Genomic DNA, 18,323 nt, shown 5'->3' with positions numbered 1-18,323 from the left:
CTATTTAACCCATCCCCCCCCCCCAACCATCAGTTTGTTCTCTATGGTTCAGAGTCTGTTTCTTTTTTTTAATATATACTTAATGTTTTATTTTTTGAGAGAGACAGCACACACGAGTCGGGGAGGGGTAAAGGGGGGGCAGACAGAGGATCCGAAGCAGGCTCTATACTGACAGGCTGACGGCAGTGAGCCTGATGTGGGGCTCGAACTCATGAACCATGAGATCATAACCTGAGCCCAAGTCAAACACTCAAATAAATGAGCCACCCAGGCGTCCCTAGAGTTTGTTTCTTGGTTTGCCTCTCTTTTTCCCCCTTTACTCATTTGTTTCTTAAAAATCCACATGAGTGAAATTATATGGTATTTTTCTTACTCTTATTTCAGTTAGCATAATACCCTCTAGCTCCATCCACATTGTTGCAAATGGAAAGATTTCTTTCTTTTTTATGGCTGAATAATACCCCATTTTCTGTGTGTGTGTGTGTGTGTGTGTGTGTGTGTGTGTGTGTGTGTGTGTGTGTGTGTACACGCATCTTTATCCATTTATCAGTCGATGAACATCTGGTCTCTTTCCATAATTTGGCTATTGTTGATAATGCTGCTATAAACGATGGGGTCCAAGTATCCCTTTGAATCTGTATTTTTGTAGCCTTTGTGTAGATACTTAGTAGTGCAATTCTGGATTGTACAGTAGTTCTATTTTCAAATTTTGAGGAACCTCCATACTGCTTTCCAGAGTGGCTGCACCAGTCTGCATTCCCACCAGCAGGGCAGGAGGGTTCCTCTTTCTCCACATCCTCACCAACACCTGTTGTTTCTTGTGTTGTTGATTTTAGGCATTCTGACAGGCGTGAAGTTTATCTCACTGGAGTTTTGATTTGTATTTCCCTGATGATCAGTGATGTTGAGCATCTTTTCATGTGTCTGTGGGCCATTTGGATGTCTTCTATGGAAAAATGTTTATTCATGTCTTCTGCCCATTTGTAAAGTAGATTATGTGTCTTTGGGGTGTTGAGTTTTAGAAGTTCTTTACAGATTTTGGATACTAACCCTTTATCAGATATGTCATTTGCATATATCTTCTCCCATTCTGTAGGTTGCCTTTTAGTTCTGTTGTTTCCTTCACTGTGCAGAAGCTTTTTTTCTTTTTTTAATTTAAATTTTAGTTAGTTAACAGTGCAATATTGGTTTTGGGAATAGAACCCAGTGATTCATCACTTACATACAACACCCAGTGCTCATCACAAGTGCCATCCTTAACGCCCATCACCCATCTAGCGCATCTCCCCCCCATCACCCTCTATCAACCCTCTGCTCTCTGTCATTAAGAGTCTCTCTTGTGGCTTCTTTCCCTCTCTTCTTTTTCCCTCAATCAAGTTTTAAAGATAAATTTACCCTTTGACTCAGAAGTTTCTTTTGGTCGGTGTCTGGGTGGCTCAGTCAGGTTAAGTGTCTGACTCTTGATTTCAGCTCAGGTCATGATCCCAGGGTGATGGGATTGAGCCCTGCATCAGGCTTCACGCGAGCATGGAGCCTGCTTAGAATTTTCTCCCTCTCTCTACCTCTGCCCCCTCTCCCCCACTCGCGCACTTTCTCTCTAAACTAAAAAAGAAATCTCATTTTGGACTCCATTCTCTAGACGCAGAATGTGTACCAGTGAAAACATAGCACTGTTTTTCATATAAAGAGACTGTAGACCACCCTAGTGTCTAGCAATAGGAAACTGTTATATCACCACGAGAGAATATTACGCAGCAATAAAAGAATAAGAACAATCTCTATGTGCTGACATGGAAGGAAAATATCACTAAGTGAGGAAAGCAAGCTGCAGAATAGGGCATAGAGAATACTACCTTTTTTTCATACGTAGACAGATATTTATATTTGCCAATATTTCCACCAAAAAGCACCAGATAAATTATTTTTAAACTGGTTACCTATAGAGATGGGAGAGGAAAAGAGTGGATTCCTCACAGTGGACTCCTTTTCACATCATTTCCATTTTTGCTGTATACACGTACCACCCGCCCAAGAATTCTAAATTAAAACGGGAGGAGGGAGACACCATTTATAGTAGTAACAAAAAATAGAAACCTATCTGGAAAAAGCCTTAAAACGTTCCTGAAAGACACAGAAAATTGGAAAAACTGGGGAGTGTGGCAGATTGCTTGCAATAAGGGCCACAATAAATCTTCCCATCCCTATATCCTTTTGCAGGGTGACTCTGCCAGTCCTCCCATTGAGAAGGGAAGGCCATTTTCCACCTCTGGACTCTGGTCTTGTTCATGTGCTTGCTGCCTTGGCCAAGAGAGTAACAGCAAATGTGACAGAAGAAAGGCATGAAAGCACTTGCACACCCAGGGTGGCCCTCTTCTGTTACCAGGATCGCCTCTGCGACCACTGAATCAGCCCGGGTTAGCCTCTACAGGGGACGCCATCCCACCCCAGGCATCCGAGCTGTACAAGGTGAGACCCCAACATGGGGGAAGGCCACTGGAAGCTTCTCCAGCCTCAGCTGGGCTTTCCAGACCACAGAAGCCACCCACAGCCAACCCACAGAGCTAAAGAAAAGGTAGGTCTTTGTTGTTTTAAGTTACGAGGTATGCAGGTACTTTGTTAGACCAGAAAAACTAATTCATGCAAAGAACCTTCCCTCGTTTTAAGATGGGAAGCTCCACTGAGATAGCAACTCTCTGTCACAGATTTTAAGAAAAAGATGAACAGATTTTTTTTTTTCTGAAACAGAACTGATCCTAAAATACGTTTGGCCATATAAATACATAAAAATAAAAAAAAATCGTCAAAAAAACAAGCAGAGAAGAGAAAAAGTAGAAAGTCCACAACTAGTCCCAATGTACAGTAGTAAGTACCAGTATAATAAGTAGTATGAGGGCATTATATTGCTTTACTGTAAGTGAGTCGATCTTGGGGGGGGGGGGGGAGTGAATCCCTACCTCATGCCCTATACCAATATAAATTCTAAGATGGACCAAATATTTACAAGAAGAAAGAGAAAAAGAGAGAGAGAGACAGAGACAGAGAGAGAGAAAAGGGAGAGAGAAAAAGTTAGAGAAAGAAAAAAATCACATAGCTAGTGCCCAGATTAGAATCTTCAAATAGCATGTTTCACTAAAAGGAATCAGATTTGCTTAGAGAATTGGCTGATTTCAGGTCAATTTCAGGTCTCTCTCTGCCCCTCTCCCACTTGTGCTCTCCCTTTCTTTCTCTCAAAAATAAATAAACTTAAAAAAAGAAAAAAGAAAACAAACAAGAACACATGCACGACATACAAAGATGGGCCCAGAACATCTTTTGCTATCAGATATCAAAGATACTCGCCAAACCTGCTAAGACAGTGTTGAAAGGACACAGGCTCCAACTTGCAGGGGAGCTCGCTACCCAAACAAGAGGCAATACAAGCAACAATAAGGATAAAGGCTACAGTGGACTGAGCATCAAATTTACTTAAACCTGAGAGTTCAAAATGATAAAAATAATGGGTCACAATTACATGATATGAGGGAACCAATGCATTCTGAAAGCTGCCAAATAAAGGTGGGAAAAATCTGGCATTTATCTTGCCCCTTTTTTACAAACTGTACCACTAAGGAATCAAGTAACAGATAAGTTTCCCTTTATAAAAATATTCTAGCTAACACAAAGTGGTAGAGCCACTATGAAAATGGTATGGAGATTTCTTAAAATATTAAAACTAGAACTACCATATGATCCAATAATTCTACTCTTGGGTATTTATCCAGAAGAACTGAAATCTGGATCTCAAAGAGATATCAGCACACCCATATTTACTGCAGCATTATTCATAATAGACAAGATATGGAAACAAACTAAATGCCTTTTGACAGATGAATGGATAAGGAAAATGTGGTATTTTAAACTAGGCTTTTAAAAAGAAGGAAATTCTGCAAAATGCATAAACATGGATGAACCTTGAAGATAGCTCATAAATGAAATAAATGAAAAGGGAGTAATAGAATTAGAACATCATTTTCAATCTCTAATACTTTAATGCATCTAAGCATAGTGCCTCCAAAAGACAGCCAGAAATTATTTGCCTTCTCATGGAATACAATGCCAATTATGAAATCGACTTGAAAAAAGAATTTGCATCTTATGGACACTCTAGATCCTCGTACCAATTTATAGGAAGTATAAAGAAATATATTTATGCAATGAGGATGTGATAGGAAAATCCATATGTAGGAAGTTACAGAATCCATTTTCTCTAACTAACAAATCGCAAAGACAAAAACAAGCCTGCTGGGGGTGGGAGAACAGGGGAACCCATAAATAAAGAGATTTCAGAGACTGATCCCAACTGCAATATACATAGACTTTATTTGGATTCTGAGTTCAACAAAATGCAAAAAAAGGCTATGATAATAAAAAAAATCTGAATACTTAAGAGCTATGGGATATTTTAAAAGCATTCAATTTTCAGGTATCAAAATAGTATTGTGGTTATATATTTTTTTTAATTTTTAAAAAAAAATTCTTTTAATCTTTATTCACTTTTGAGAGAGAGACAGAGCACGAGCAGGGGAGGAACAGAGAGAGAGGGACACACAGAATCCGAAGCAGGCTCCAGGCTCCGAGCTGTCAGCACAGAGCCCGACGCGGGGCTCAAACTCACGAACCATGAGATCATGACCTGAGCCGAAGTCGGACGCTCAACCGACTGAACCACCCAGGCGCCCCTTGTGGTTATATTTTTAAAGTACTGCCCATCTTTAGAGAAAGCCACTGAAATATTTACAGATGAAGTGATAAGAGATCTGGCATTTCTTCAGAAAATGCAAGAGCAGGGAAGTTGAGGGGTCTGGACCAAACAAGAGGAGTCAATAGTCGTTGAAGCTGGGTGATGGGTGTGTTGGCTTCATTATACTATTCTGCTTTTGAATATGTTTGACATTCTCCATGGGAAAAAAACTTTTTAAGAAACTACAAGAAATACCAAGGGAAATCTTAGAGGAGAATTTAAAAAATAACCTTGCAGTAGAGGAAGGCCTCACATGTGAAACAGAATCTTCAAGTCCTTAAGAGGGAGGGAGAGAGAGATTTCTCTTCACTCAAGTAAAAGATACCTGCCTTGCCTGGCGAAAGCCAATATAAATAAGATAAAAAATGACAATAAAGAAAAAAAAGACAAATGACAAACAAATATTTGTAATTCATATCAGAGACTAAAGGTTAGTTCCCCTACTCTACAGAGGGTACCTACAAATCAGTAAAGAAAAAAAAAAAAAGAAAGAAAGAAAAAGAAAAAAAAAAAAGAGGGTGGAGTATGGCTCAGTCAGTTAAGCATCCGACTCTTTGATTTCGGCTCAGGTTGTGATCTCATAGTTCATGGGTTTGAACCCCATGTCAGGCTCTGTGCTGACAGTGTTGAGCCTTCTTGGAATTCTTTCTTTTTCTCTTAAAATAAATTAATTTTTAAAAAAAAGTAAAGATGGCTCTTAAAAATATAAGCCAAACATTATTTTTCGCCTACCAGCATGGCAGAGAAACAAAAATGAAACTCGTAACATCATTGTTTGAGTTGCTCTGCACTGCCAGCTCAGAGCCTAGAGCCTGCTTTGGACTCTGTTTCTCCCTCTCTCTCTTTCTCTGCCCCTCCCCCGCTGGCACTGTGTCTTTCTCTCAAAAATAAATAAACGTTAAAAAAATTTAGAAACTCATAGCAACATCATTGTTGATGAAGCCGTAGGTTCAGGAAGTAGATTATTCTTAGGTGGGAATGGGAGTGAGGATTCTTACGGTGTGGATGGCAATGTCTATGAAAATTACAAACAGAGACTCTCTTACTTGGAAATTCCACTTCTAGGAACGTATCTTCTAGAAATATTCACATGTCTGCAAAGTGATGTGCATAAAAGGGTACTCACTGCAGCCCTGTTTACAACAGTGAGCGAGCAGGCGCAGCCCAGCGCTAAGGATTGCTAAGGAGAGTAGGGCGCTGCACAAAGTGGAACAGCACGCTCCAGCAAAAAAACAACTAAGGTTTGCTTATTTTTCAGAGGTGCGATGGTCTCTAATGGATGTGTTAAATAACAAAATAAAGCCTGGTATGTCATTTGTGTGAAAAGAGGGGCAAAATGCCTCTGCTTGTGTGTGCACAGACTATCTCTGTAAGGAGGGGAAAGAAACCGGTAACACAGCCCCCAAGGAGAGAAGCCAGCTGGCCGGGGGCGGGGACAGATAGGAATTTCCTGTGTCATTCTCTCTGCACCATTTTCGTGTTGTTTTTTTTTTAATTAACATAAGTCTATTGCCTGTTGAAAAAAAATTAAAAATTGGAAGTAGTGTTTAATGCCTCTACCTAGGAAGCTCAGAATTCTGCTGAAAATACCACAATCTACAGGAGAATGCTTCCTTGGTTGTAACAAAGCACAAAATGCTCCCAAGCATAACTTAAAAGGGAGGGGGTGGGGTGGGAAGGGGGCAGACAGAATTTGTACTGTCTTCCAGGAGTTCCCATTCTGAGTACTGTTACCTTCACTCCGCATAAATATACACATAATTACATTTTACAACGACATGAAAAGCAATACAATCACATGAAAAGCAATACAATCAACGACATGAAAAGCAATACAATGAAGTTTACAAATGGAAAAGTTAAAAAACGTTCCTCTCCCCCTGTCAAAGATCACAAGGGCTAACAGATTTGAAACTGGCCTTCCAAACATCACGCATTTGACACACGTGTGTGCACACACACAGAGCCAATTAGAACCACAGCACCTATGCTCGTCTACATTTCATGTTTTATGTCATCATAGGAGTGTTCATATCAGCACATCTATCTTGTTCTCTATCACAGATGCAAGGTGTCTAACCCACCCGGCAACCTCCAGGGCAAAGCACATGAAAACTTACTTAGCTGTGGTTAAGAAGATAACCTGACTCCCAGCCTAAACTGAAATAGCGTCATTGTAAAAGGACAAGCGCCTCGGAGCAACAAAGGGGAAGAAGAGTCTAAAAGCAAACAGTGCCCCAAATCCCAAAGACAACTGGTCGAAAACATACACACTCCCAGTAACAGCGTCTGACTGGTCCCCCCTCCCCCCCCCCAACAGTCAACACTGTGTGTTGACAATGATTTTCATTCCCCCACAAACAGGAGAGGAAATGTCATCACTGGCAACATGGCAATTATGAGCTGACTTTGGAGCCAGACCACGAGGGGTCAACTCCCTACTCTACCATTTCAATGGCTTTCTGAACTTGGCCAAATTCCTTAAAGTCTGTCTCAAATTCCTCCAGAATAAGATAAGGATAACAGCATGTGCCTCGTGACACCGATGATAAGTGAAGTCATAAATATGAAGTGCTTATAACAGTGACTGGCACAAAGGGCCTGGTAAATGCCAGTTATTGTGACCTTTGGGTTTTATTTATACACACACACACACACACACACACACACACACGTATATACACACACACATACATACATATAATACATACACACATATACACACATACACACACTCCATATTAGGCTAAAAGTTGTTACTTAACTGTGTCCTCCTTCTAGCCTACCAAGCATTCTGGAACTAGCCTTGGGGTTCAAGAGAAAGAGCTGAGTACTGGTTACTTATCCCCACAAAAGGTGTTTTTGTAATCTGTTACTTCAGCACATCTTGAGAGAAGCAGCCCCCCCTCCCCCCCTCCCCCCCCCCCCCACACACAGGGTCAACTACCTGCTTCACACCCCCCTCGCCCCTGTGTGTGGGGAGTATTGCATGCAGGTAGAGATATTACAGCAATGCTGAGGATGGTCCCAGGGAGTCCCTCGACCCCATTCACTTGCAAAAATATTGGAACAATGAACATGTAATAAGAAAACCTATTTAAAGATAAACTGGCAAAAATCAAGTTTCTCCATAAATACTGACTTGATAAAAAAAAAAAAATACAACTGTGGGATAAGCAACAAAAGCCAAAATACAAAGCAGAAGAGATCGCCACAAACATGAAGAACCTCATGAGGAAAGTCCCACCAGCAAATCACACCATGTTCCTGAGAACAAAGCGATAACTGCACAGAGATGTCAGTCTATAAATGCACTGAAGGTTCATTCAAAATTCCAAGGGGATATTTTGGGAGAAATTACAAATAAACTCCATCGCAAACGAACTGTGATCTCTTAAAGGGCTCCTGAAACATACTACGACCTCAGGAATACAGCAAGACGACACCTTATTTTTAGCACTATACAGCCACAAAAATCAATAGCCAAGGACCATGTTAAAATCTTTCAATATTCCATCCTGCTCTTTAATACAAACTCAGCATAGTTTCCAAAGGGGCAGAAACTACCTTGAAATATTTCTTTTCCTCCATGAGACTGAAAACTTTGATCAAACTGTCCTATAAAATAAATTCCTGTTTCAGCCATTAGCCCCTGGTTACCAGCCTATGCTAATTATCATGATCAAGTACTCCTTAGTCCTTTACTACACTGATTACTTTGTACCCAGTACTCCAACAATTTCGTTTAGGAAAAAATACATTATCTCATGACAGAAGAAATAGTCATCACAAAGGAATCTATCAAAATGTTGTATTATATTCAGTGCCTTAAGTTCCTCACAAGAACTGAAATTTCCTGGAAGCCCATGTTTCTTAAACAATACGAACATCTTCAGACGGCTCACTTGTGTGCTGGGGAAAAGTATAGGAATGGGGATGTGAGCTATCATGCAGCCCTCACTGTTATCTGGAGACCCTGAGACGCTGAATACATATGCAAAACGGCAAAAATAAACGTGTGCCCTAGAACTTCAGTATTTTCCTAGAATAACCTGAATCAACTCAGGGCTTTATAAGGATAAAACTATTGAAGGCCGAATTCAAGAGGCTATAGTTCAGACCAAATAAAACAGAGAAGAGAAGGACTAGTAATTAATGAATGAACGATACACCAAAATTCAATAAACATAACAAAATTAATCAAAATCAAATAGCAGAAAGCCACAGTGGAGTAACTATCCCTCTCACTACCATTTGCAGCTAGAAAACTGGACAAAATGCATGAAATGACAGTTTCCAGATATTGAACAACAGGGCAGCACAGGACAGTGAACTCCAAGAGAAGGGAAACAGAGGAGGTGAACCCTATGAAGGCTCTAGCTTTCTGCCTGGAGGCAGCTTCTGACTCAAAAGCTAAGAGAAGAACCCAAGCAGGGAGCCACAAGTGGAAAGCACAGGTCCTCCTGAGGTGAAGTGAGTGGGACCAGAACTCCAGGAGGCTTAGGAAACTGGGAATTGAGGAACAGCCTATCAGAAAGCAGCTACTCAGAGAAAATGCTCCAGACACCTGCAGGGAGGTCTCCTTGAGCCTGTTGATGAATACCAAGCTGCATACGACAGGGTAAAACTCTTTAAGGCTAAGCAAACAACAACTACAGGGGGGATGTGGGCTGGAAAAATGCTCAGAGGTCAGGCAGTTCGGACTAGCCAGAGTGGAGAAGCTTCACTGAACACATCCGCAGCATTCTCGGTAGAGACCCCAATGGGGCTGGGGTAGAGGCACCTTAGGATAAGATTACTCTGGACACCCCCCTCCCCATACAAAACAGAAACAAGTCTTGAATTAGACTGGTTCACAAGTAACTCAACTGCCTACCAAAACACCTTAACACCCTTTAAAGGCAGAACGCAAAATCCAGACACTCAGCAACATGCCAACACAATGTCCACCATCCAATAAGAAATTAATAGACAAGCCAAGAAAGAAAAATGTGACCTAGGACAAAAACATCAGTCAATAGAAACACACCAGGAAATGTCAGACATAATAACACTGGCAGACACATTAGAATAGCTCCTATAAATATGTTCAAGGACTTAAAGGAACATCTGATTATAAGGAGAAAAAAAATAGATGTTATAAAAAAAAAGATCCTAATGGAAAAACCAGAGCTGTAAAATGCAATTTCTGAAATTAAAAAATTTACTGGATGGGCTCGACAGATAATTAGACACTCCAGGAGAAATGGTCAGTGAACTTGAAGAAATAGGAATAGAAACTATGAACAGAAAGAAAGAGGTCACGAAATGGGCAGAGCCTTCATGGACTGTGCGACAGTATCGCGCAGTCTAACGCGCATGCAACTGGATTCCAGGAGGGCAGGGAGGCAGAGCAGAAATTTTTGAAGAAATAATGGCAGAAACTTTCCAATTTGATGAAAACTAAAATCCCCAAATTCTAGAACCTAAGTCCCACAAATGAAAAAAGCACGCATGCACGCACGCATGCACACACACACACACACACACACACACACACAAACCACACAAAGAGACATCATAATCAAATGCAGGACATCAGCAATAAAGAGAAAAATCTTAAAAGCAGCCGAAGGTGGTGGGGAGGGGGAGGCGGGGGGGGGGGGGGACACATGACATACAAAGGAACAAAGAACAACTCGAGACTTCCTATCAGAAGCAAGTCAAAATCTATCTTTCAAGTGCTAAAAAATAACAAAGACGATAAAGCTAAAATTCCCTATACGGCAAAAACATCTTGCAAAAATAATATTGAAATAAAGACATTTTCAGACAAAAGCTAAGAGAATTTATCACCAACAATTTGACACTGCAGGAAATGCTAAAGGGAGCTCATTTACCGAAAGAAAACGATGCTGTACAGAAACCTGAACACACACCCACCCACCCACCCACCCACACAGACCATGAGAAAGAGTAAACATGTGGGTCATCTACAAAAAATTCTCATTGTTTCTTTTCCCTAAAAGATTACTGACTTTTAAAACAAGGACAACAGTGTACTGTGGGGGTTATACCATTGAGAAATAAAATGTACCAGACAAACAGCACACAGGACGGGAGGCAGATGTGGAAGTGCATTGTTACAGAGTTGGTATACGTGACACCAGAAGGTGGAGTCAGAGTGTGCAGTGACAGGTGCATACTGTGAACCTGAGAGCAGACAGAAGGAAAAAAAAGAGAGAGAGAGAGAGAGAGAGAGAGAAACATATGTGAATAAATAGCTAATAAGCAAATGATAAAGATAAAAATACTATTAAATAACCTAAAAATGAAAAGAAAAACATGAAACAATAGATGCAGCAAATAAAGAAATAGCAAGACGGTACTTAAACCGAATCAAATTATGTTAAATGGATAATTACATTAAATGTAAGTAGTCTAAACACTTCAATGAAAAGAGAGATTGTTGACCTGAGAACAAAGCCAGACCCTCACGATGTGCTGTCTGTAAGAAATGCACTTTAAGGAGACAGAAGCCTGAAGAGTAAGGAGAATAAAAGCAGAGGGCAACAGCACTGGGGCGCCAGCTCACATCAGGATGCAGGCGAGGGTAGCAGAAGGAGTGTGTGCAGACTCCCCCCCAGGACGAATCCCTCTGCCAGCCGGCAGGGAGCCTGCACCAGATACATGCCCATTGCAACGGGGGGTTCGGGGTCCCCGCGCGCCTGGGTGACCCAATGCGGGATGTGCGTGGAAGCAGCAGGCGGGTAGAGGTCACCACGAAACTGCTACACTAGAGACAGGAAAGGTGAGCGTTGGGGAGGGAAGGACGACACCGGCCCCCTTTTTCTTCTGAAGATAATCTGTCCTGGGAAAAGGCCAATTTAACAAAACCTACTTTAGAAGACAGACAAAAATGTCCTGATAAATAGCAGGCAAACTTCAGCTTCAGAGAAGATGGGGTGTCAGGTACTGGATTTACTCTCCCACCTTAAACAACTTGAACACTGAACAAAATATGTGAAACCAGTTTTCAGGCCACAGACACGGGACAGCCCAGGACTGTGATCTTGAGAGAGGGGGGCAAGGAGGTAAGCCTGAGAACTGCCACAGTGACTGTGGGCCACAGGGAGGGAAGGAAACCCAGGCGAAGCCTCCGGATGTCTCTGCAGTGAGGATTCCAAGATGGGACTGGGGGAGGGGGTGGCAAAGAGGGAGCAGAAACGGCTGCACAGAGACCGCGTTCTGGGGATCTGCGATCGGCACGTGCATGCGAGAAAACTGCCCAACAGTGGAAGTAAAACCACAGAAGCGGTGGGCAGAACAATCTCCTCCCAAGTTCACCCAAGGCTGGAGAAAGCTGGGGTTCCCACCAGCCATGGTGAAAAACCTCTGTGATACAGGGCACTGGGTAATTATTCAGACAGGTATCCCTTCAGTGGTGGGGAGAAAACAGTCCCAAAGGCTGACCTAGCTCATCGCATCCTACAAAACTTCAAGCAAGGATCAAAAGGATCTAACGGTTTCCGAGTAACTTAACTGCATTCCAGTACAAGCTCAAGAAGGTTTCGAAACATACACAATTCCCTAACACCCTTAAAATTCACTAAGTCTGACATCCAATCAAAAAATACCAGGCAGGAAATTAGACCCCAATGAGGAAGGGAAATCAATGGAAACTAACCCAGAAATGTCAACTAATTCCATTATCTGAGACAAGATTAACACTAAACACGAAATTAGTTATTGTACCTAGTAAACACTAAAAATTAAATATTGATTTTATATTAAACATTGATATAGAAGCACCTGGGTGGCTCGGTCGGTTAAGCATCTGACTTCAGCCCAGGTCACGATCTCATGGTTCGTGGGTTCGAGCCCCATATTGGGCTCCATGCTGACAGCTCAGAGTCTGGATCCTGTTTGGATTCTGTCTCCCTGTTTCTCTTCCCCTTCTCCACTCAGGAGTGTGCTCTCTCATGCTCTCTCAAAAATAAACAAACATTAAAAAAAATTTAAATGGGGGCGCCTGGGTGGCTCAGTTGGTTAAGTGTCCGACTTGGGCTCAGGTCATGACCTCACGGTTCATGAGATTGAGCCCCGCGTGGGGCTCTGTGCTCTCAGCTCAGAGCCTGGAGCCTGCTTCCCATTCTGTGTCTCCCTCCTTCTCTCCGCCCCTCCCCCGCTCATGCTCTCTGTCTCTCAAAAGTACTAAATAAACGTTAAAAATTTTTTTTTAAATTTAAACGTATAAGCACTGTTAGAGCAAATTATTCACAATAGCCAAAAGGTAGAAGCAACACAAGTGTCCATCAGGAGATGGCTAAACAAATGACAGTGGAGTATTATTCAGCCATAAAAAGGAATGACAGTCTAAGACATGCAAAGACATGGATGAACTTAGAAAAACGTCATGCCAAGTGAAGCAAGCGGATATAAAAGGACAAATACTGCACGACTCTGCTGACATGAGGCACCTCCAAGAGACAAATTCTTAGGCAGAAAACAGAAAAGAGGGTACCATAGGCTGGTAGGGGAGAGGCTGAGTTATTGTTTAATAACACCAAGTTCCCATTTGGGATGATGAAAAAGCTCTTTAAGAGATGGTTATACAACATTGTGAATGTACTGATGCCACTGAATCCTATACACTTAAAAAATGGTTAAAATGGTAAACTTTATATTTTACCACGATTTTGAAGATTATACAAATAAGTAATGGTGTACAATTGTGGGGGGAAAAATGAATGGTGCCCTGGTTGTACTTTTTCTTCCTCTTACGAAATTAGCCTTCTGTAGCTGACAGTTGGTACTAAGCCACCTTCACAGTGACCAGCAGCCAGCAGTGCTGGGGCTTGAAAAGTCAAACAAAGATATGCTCTCAAAGAGGTCACCAGAAGTCTTCAAGAATGGTCAAATACTTTAAACACAGTCACCCAACATTATAAAGCAGATGTGATACGGTTCACCACCAAATGTTTGCTTTAGGGCATTCCTGGGGGTTACATGTAAGTACTTGGCCTTGGCTCCAACTTCAAAAAGATAAAAAACAAAGAAAGAAAGAAAGGAAGGAGGGAGAGGCCAAGAGAAAACTCCTTGGGTAAAGTACAAAGATAATCTGCACCTGACCACCCCTAGTCACAATGGGACAACGCTCAGCAAGTTACACGTTCTAGCTACTCCAGGATTTTCAACCTCTCCTGTCTCCTTCCCATTGGCATCCAAACACTCATGTCTGTTACATCTTTAAAAAGGAACAGAATCCTCCCTCAACTCCAAGGACTCCTTTGACCAATGCTTTCTCTTAATCTAAGAAATTTCAAGACAGGTGGTCCATGTTTCCTGTGTCTATTTCACCTGCGCCTCACTCTTTAACCCTCTGTAGTCCGGCTTTGCCACCTGGCGCCCCTGGAACAGCTCGGCCAAGGCCACCTGCAACCTTCCCACCCGCAACCTGCTGGACCCTCCTTTCTCCTGGCCGCATCTGACACCGCGGTCTACTCCTTCCTGAAACATTTCCTCCCTCTGGCTTTGCACACGTGCCCACAACTTCCTCCTTGTCTGTTGTCTCTCCTCTCTCAGTCTTCTCGTGGAGGCAGGCCCCCTTAAAGGCTCGTGTTCCCCAGGCCCCATGCTCTCCTTACTGTATACACTCTGCCTGGATGACAACCACCCTGACGACTTCATCCGTACACTGTGAACCCCAAATCCATACACACCTTCCCCCTTTCTTTACCTAAGTCCCATTCACCTTTCAAGTCCCAGCTTAGATTCCACTTATGGGAAGCACCCTAAAAACCTCTGAAATTGGTCATGCACCCCTCCTGTGAACTGCCGGGGGTGGGGGGGCAGGGGGCTGCACTCCTCCGTCACTGTATTTGCACCACACTAGCTTGGCTGGTTTACTTCTCTGTGTTCTCCACTACACTGTAGGTTCCTTCTCGGTCTTGTTCAGCACAGCACCTGACAGCAGTCACTCAATTATGTTCGATGGATGAATTATTAACCCAGTCATCACAGCACAGCGGCTACCTCCTAACAGGTGTTTAGAATGTTTGAGCTAATGAATTCTCTGCCATTTCCAAATCTACCCAACCTCCTAATTTGGTGATGAAATTACAGAAAGTACACTGTTCTTGAGATGAAAAACTTCACTAGTCCAGGTTTGCTGTCCCAGCTAAAACAACCAAAAGCCAATATTTTAACAGGCAATCATAAATCTCTTGAGTTTATAAGCTAAACATTCCTTTGCAAAATGTCAACATTTATCCCAAACGTTTCTTAATTGTACTTTCTTAAACTCTACCGTAATTTTGGGAGAGAATTGCCTGCCCCCCCCCCCATATCCTAGTTTTTTTTTTTTTTTGCTCAACGCCGTCAGAGGCAATTCTCCTGGGATGCAATGGAGTCACTAAAGCCGATGGCTAGAAACCAGGCTGAAGCTAGATGGCAGATATGCATTCATTTTGTCATCAATGTAACAGACAGTCCCTACTGCCACGCCCTGTTCCAGGCCCACACAGTGGTGAAAAGCTAACAACACATCTACCCTCCCTCAGAGTGTGTTAGTAGAAAGAGATGCCACTCGGGGCGCCTGGGTGGCGCAGTCGGTTAAGCGTCCGACTTCAGCCAGGTCACGATCTCCTAGTCCGTGAGTTCGAGCCCCGCGTCAGGCTCTGGGCTGATGGCTCGGAGCCTGGAGCCTGTTTCCGATTCTGTGTCTCCCTCTCTCTCTGCCCCTCCCCCGTTCATGCTCTGTCTCTCTCTGTCCCAAAAATAAAATAAAAACGTTGAAAAAAAAATTAAAAAAAAAAAAAAAAAAGAAAGAGATGCCACTCAACACAGGGTAATTCCAGCTGGTGCTAAGGACAATGAGAGAAATTAGGTGATGTGATAGAGTAACAGGCTGGTGCAGGCTACTTGAAGGTGTTTGGGGAAAGGCACTTTGAGAAGGGGTCATTTGGGACCTAAAGAATGAGGGAGCTAGTTGGTGAGGAACAGGGCTGGAGGACTACGCCCAGGTATGGCAGGAAGGACAGCAAGTGCAAAGGCCCTGGGGAAGTGCTAGGTCATAAGTGCTAAGTGTAACTAAACAAGAGGTCAAATGATACAAAGGAACATTTACAAAAGAGTTTTAAAAATGAACACCTTATTTTTAGCATGACTTCCCTGACGCTTCGATTAAAAAAAACAAAACAAAACAAAACAAGCATTCAGGAAACAAAAGGAAATATCATTTATACAACCTATGAATAAAATATACTGAAAACTAAATTACAGGAATCAAGCCCTATTAAAAACCAGAAGAGAAGATGTTAGGTATATTACATCAGCTCCCCCGCTCCTTCCTGGGCCCAGGGAAGAAATTACTAATCTCGGCATGGTTTGTACGTGGCCTCAGTCCTTTTCAGCAATGCCCTCCCGGCAGCTCCTGCTCGCCTTCTCTGTCCTGAAGGCTCAATAACCAAAAGAGATGAAGTTTTTTAATAATTCATCTCTCATGGTCCTTCTTTTGTATTACATATTTTCCTGGTTTCAAAAAGACTACCCTGAAAGTAGGACTCATTTAAAAAAAGCCTGTTCCTAATGACTCAGGGTCCTTATCATAACCATGATTACTGTATAAAGTAAAAGACACTGAATATTTATTTTCTAGGCCTTAGCTTTCAAACGTGAAAAATGACAGGGTTAGACTAGATGACCTGCAAGTCCTTTTGGGCCTATTTAAAGAATTCAAGTTAAATATTTTACACTGGCAGCTTCTCTTACGTCGACCGCCTAAGAGTCGTGCTCTGAGACGCGACAACCTGTCCTCTTCCTCTCCGCCATCTGCTCGGCAGCCGTGCGTGAATGCACCTCCATCCTCGCCGGCCAGGCTGGTGTCCGGATCGGCAACGCCTGCTGGGAGCTCTGCTGCCTGAAACACGGCATCCGGCCTGACAGCCAGATGCCAAGTGACAAGACCACTGGGGGAGGAGCTGACTCCTTCGATGCCTTCTTCAGTGAGACGGGTGCTGGCGAGCACGTGCCCAGGCCGGTGTTTGCAGACCTGGGACCCATGGGCACTGATGAGGCTCACACTGGCACCCGCCACCAGCCCTTCACCATCGAGCAGCCTCACGGGCAAGGAAGATGCTGCCAATAACTATGCCCGAGGGCGCTACACCATTGGCAAGATCATCATTGACCTTGTCTTGGACCGAGTCTGGAAACTGGCCAACCAGGGCACAGGTCTTCAGGGTCTCTTGGTTTTCCACTTGGGAGCAGAAGTTGCTGCCGGGTTCACCTCCCTGCTCCCTCCAACATCTATTGATTATGGTAAGCAGTCCAAGCTGGAGCTCTCCATTTACCCAGGCCCCAGGTTTCCATGGCTGTAGCTGAGCCCTCCAACTCCATCCTCACTACCCACATCACCCTGGAACACTCTGTGCCTTCACGGTTGACAATGAGGCCATCTATGACGTGTCATAGAAACCTCGGAACTGAACACCCAACCTACACTAATGGATATGGAGGACACGATTTGACCTCACCGCCTCCCTCAGATTCGATGCAGCCCCGAATGTTGATCTGACAGAATTCCAGGCCGACCTCGTACCCTACTGCCACGCCCCTCTCGCTCCGGCCACATATGCTCCTGTCACCTCTGCTGAGAAAGCCTGCCTTGAACAGCTTTCTGCAGGAGAGATCACCGACGCATGCTCTGAGCCAGCCAACCAGATGGTGAAATGTGACCCTCGCCATGGTTTCCTGCCCGGGGTACCGTGGCAACACGGTTCCCAAAGATGTCAATGCTGCCGCTGCCACTGCCACCGTCAGGAGGAAGCATACCATCCTGTTTGTGGACTGGTGCCCTGCTGGCTTCAAAGTCGGCATTAATTACCCGCCTCCCCCTGCAGTACCTGGTGGAGACCTGGCCAAAGCAGAGTGAGCTGCATGCATGTTGAGCAACACCCCAGCCATTGCTGGGGTGCCTGGGCTCGCCTGGACCACAAGGTTGACCTGACGTATGACAAGCGTGCCTCTGTTCACCGGTATGTGGGTGAGGGCATGGCTCCCCTTGACAGAGACTGCAAGGAGGTCGGTGCGGATTCTGTTGAAGGAGAGGATGAGGAATGAGAGGAACAGTAAACTCTGATCTGTGCCCTGAAGTCATCGTGTATGTAGCAGCATATCCTCATACAATTACTGATCTTTGCTTTAAAACACAGCACTTTGTGGGGCGCCTGGGTGGCTCAGTCGGTTAAGCGTCTGACTTCGGCTCAGGTCGCGATCTCGCCGTCCGTGAGTTTGAGCCCCGCGTCGGGCTCTGGGTTGATGGCTCAGAGCCTGGAGCCTGCTTCCGATTCTGTGCCCCCTCTCTCTCTGCCCCTCCCCCGTTCATATTCTGTCTCTCTCTGTCTCAAAAATAAATAATAAAACGTTAAAAAAAAAAAAACTTAAAAGAAATAAAACAGCACTTTGTTACAGACCCAAGCTGTCCATTTCTCTGATGGGTCTGAACAAAGGGTATCCCCTGTCTTAAATGAAAAAAACAAAAAAACTTTTTAAGTATTTCAAG

General features: G+C 43.5%; 1 protein-coding gene across 2 annotated transcripts in view; it reads right to left on the bottom strand.

The window, feature by feature from the left end:
- Nucleotides 1-17,715, bottom strand: part of SNX9 (sorting nexin 9) — a 104,651-nt gene extending 86,936 nt beyond the window's left edge. For both annotated transcript variants that reach the window (XM_023254527.2, XM_019831438.3), the window contains exon 1: nt 17,665-17,715. In XM_023254527.2, the coding sequence (XP_023110295.1) occupies nt 17,665-17,700 (36 nt within the window). In that variant the 5' untranslated portion in view covers nt 17,701-17,715. The remainder of the gene's footprint in view (nt 1-17,664) is intronic.
- Nucleotides 17,716-18,323: the final 608 nt, after the last annotated feature.

This window comes from Felis catus, chromosome B2 (assembly GCF_018350175.1).
Source record: "Felis catus isolate Fca126 chromosome B2, F.catus_Fca126_mat1.0, whole genome shotgun sequence".
NCBI classification, from domain to species: Eukaryota; Metazoa; Chordata; class Mammalia; order Carnivora; family Felidae; genus Felis; species Felis catus.
Note: the sequence above shows the minus strand (reverse complement) of the source record. Positions and strands in the feature narration are given on the sequence as shown.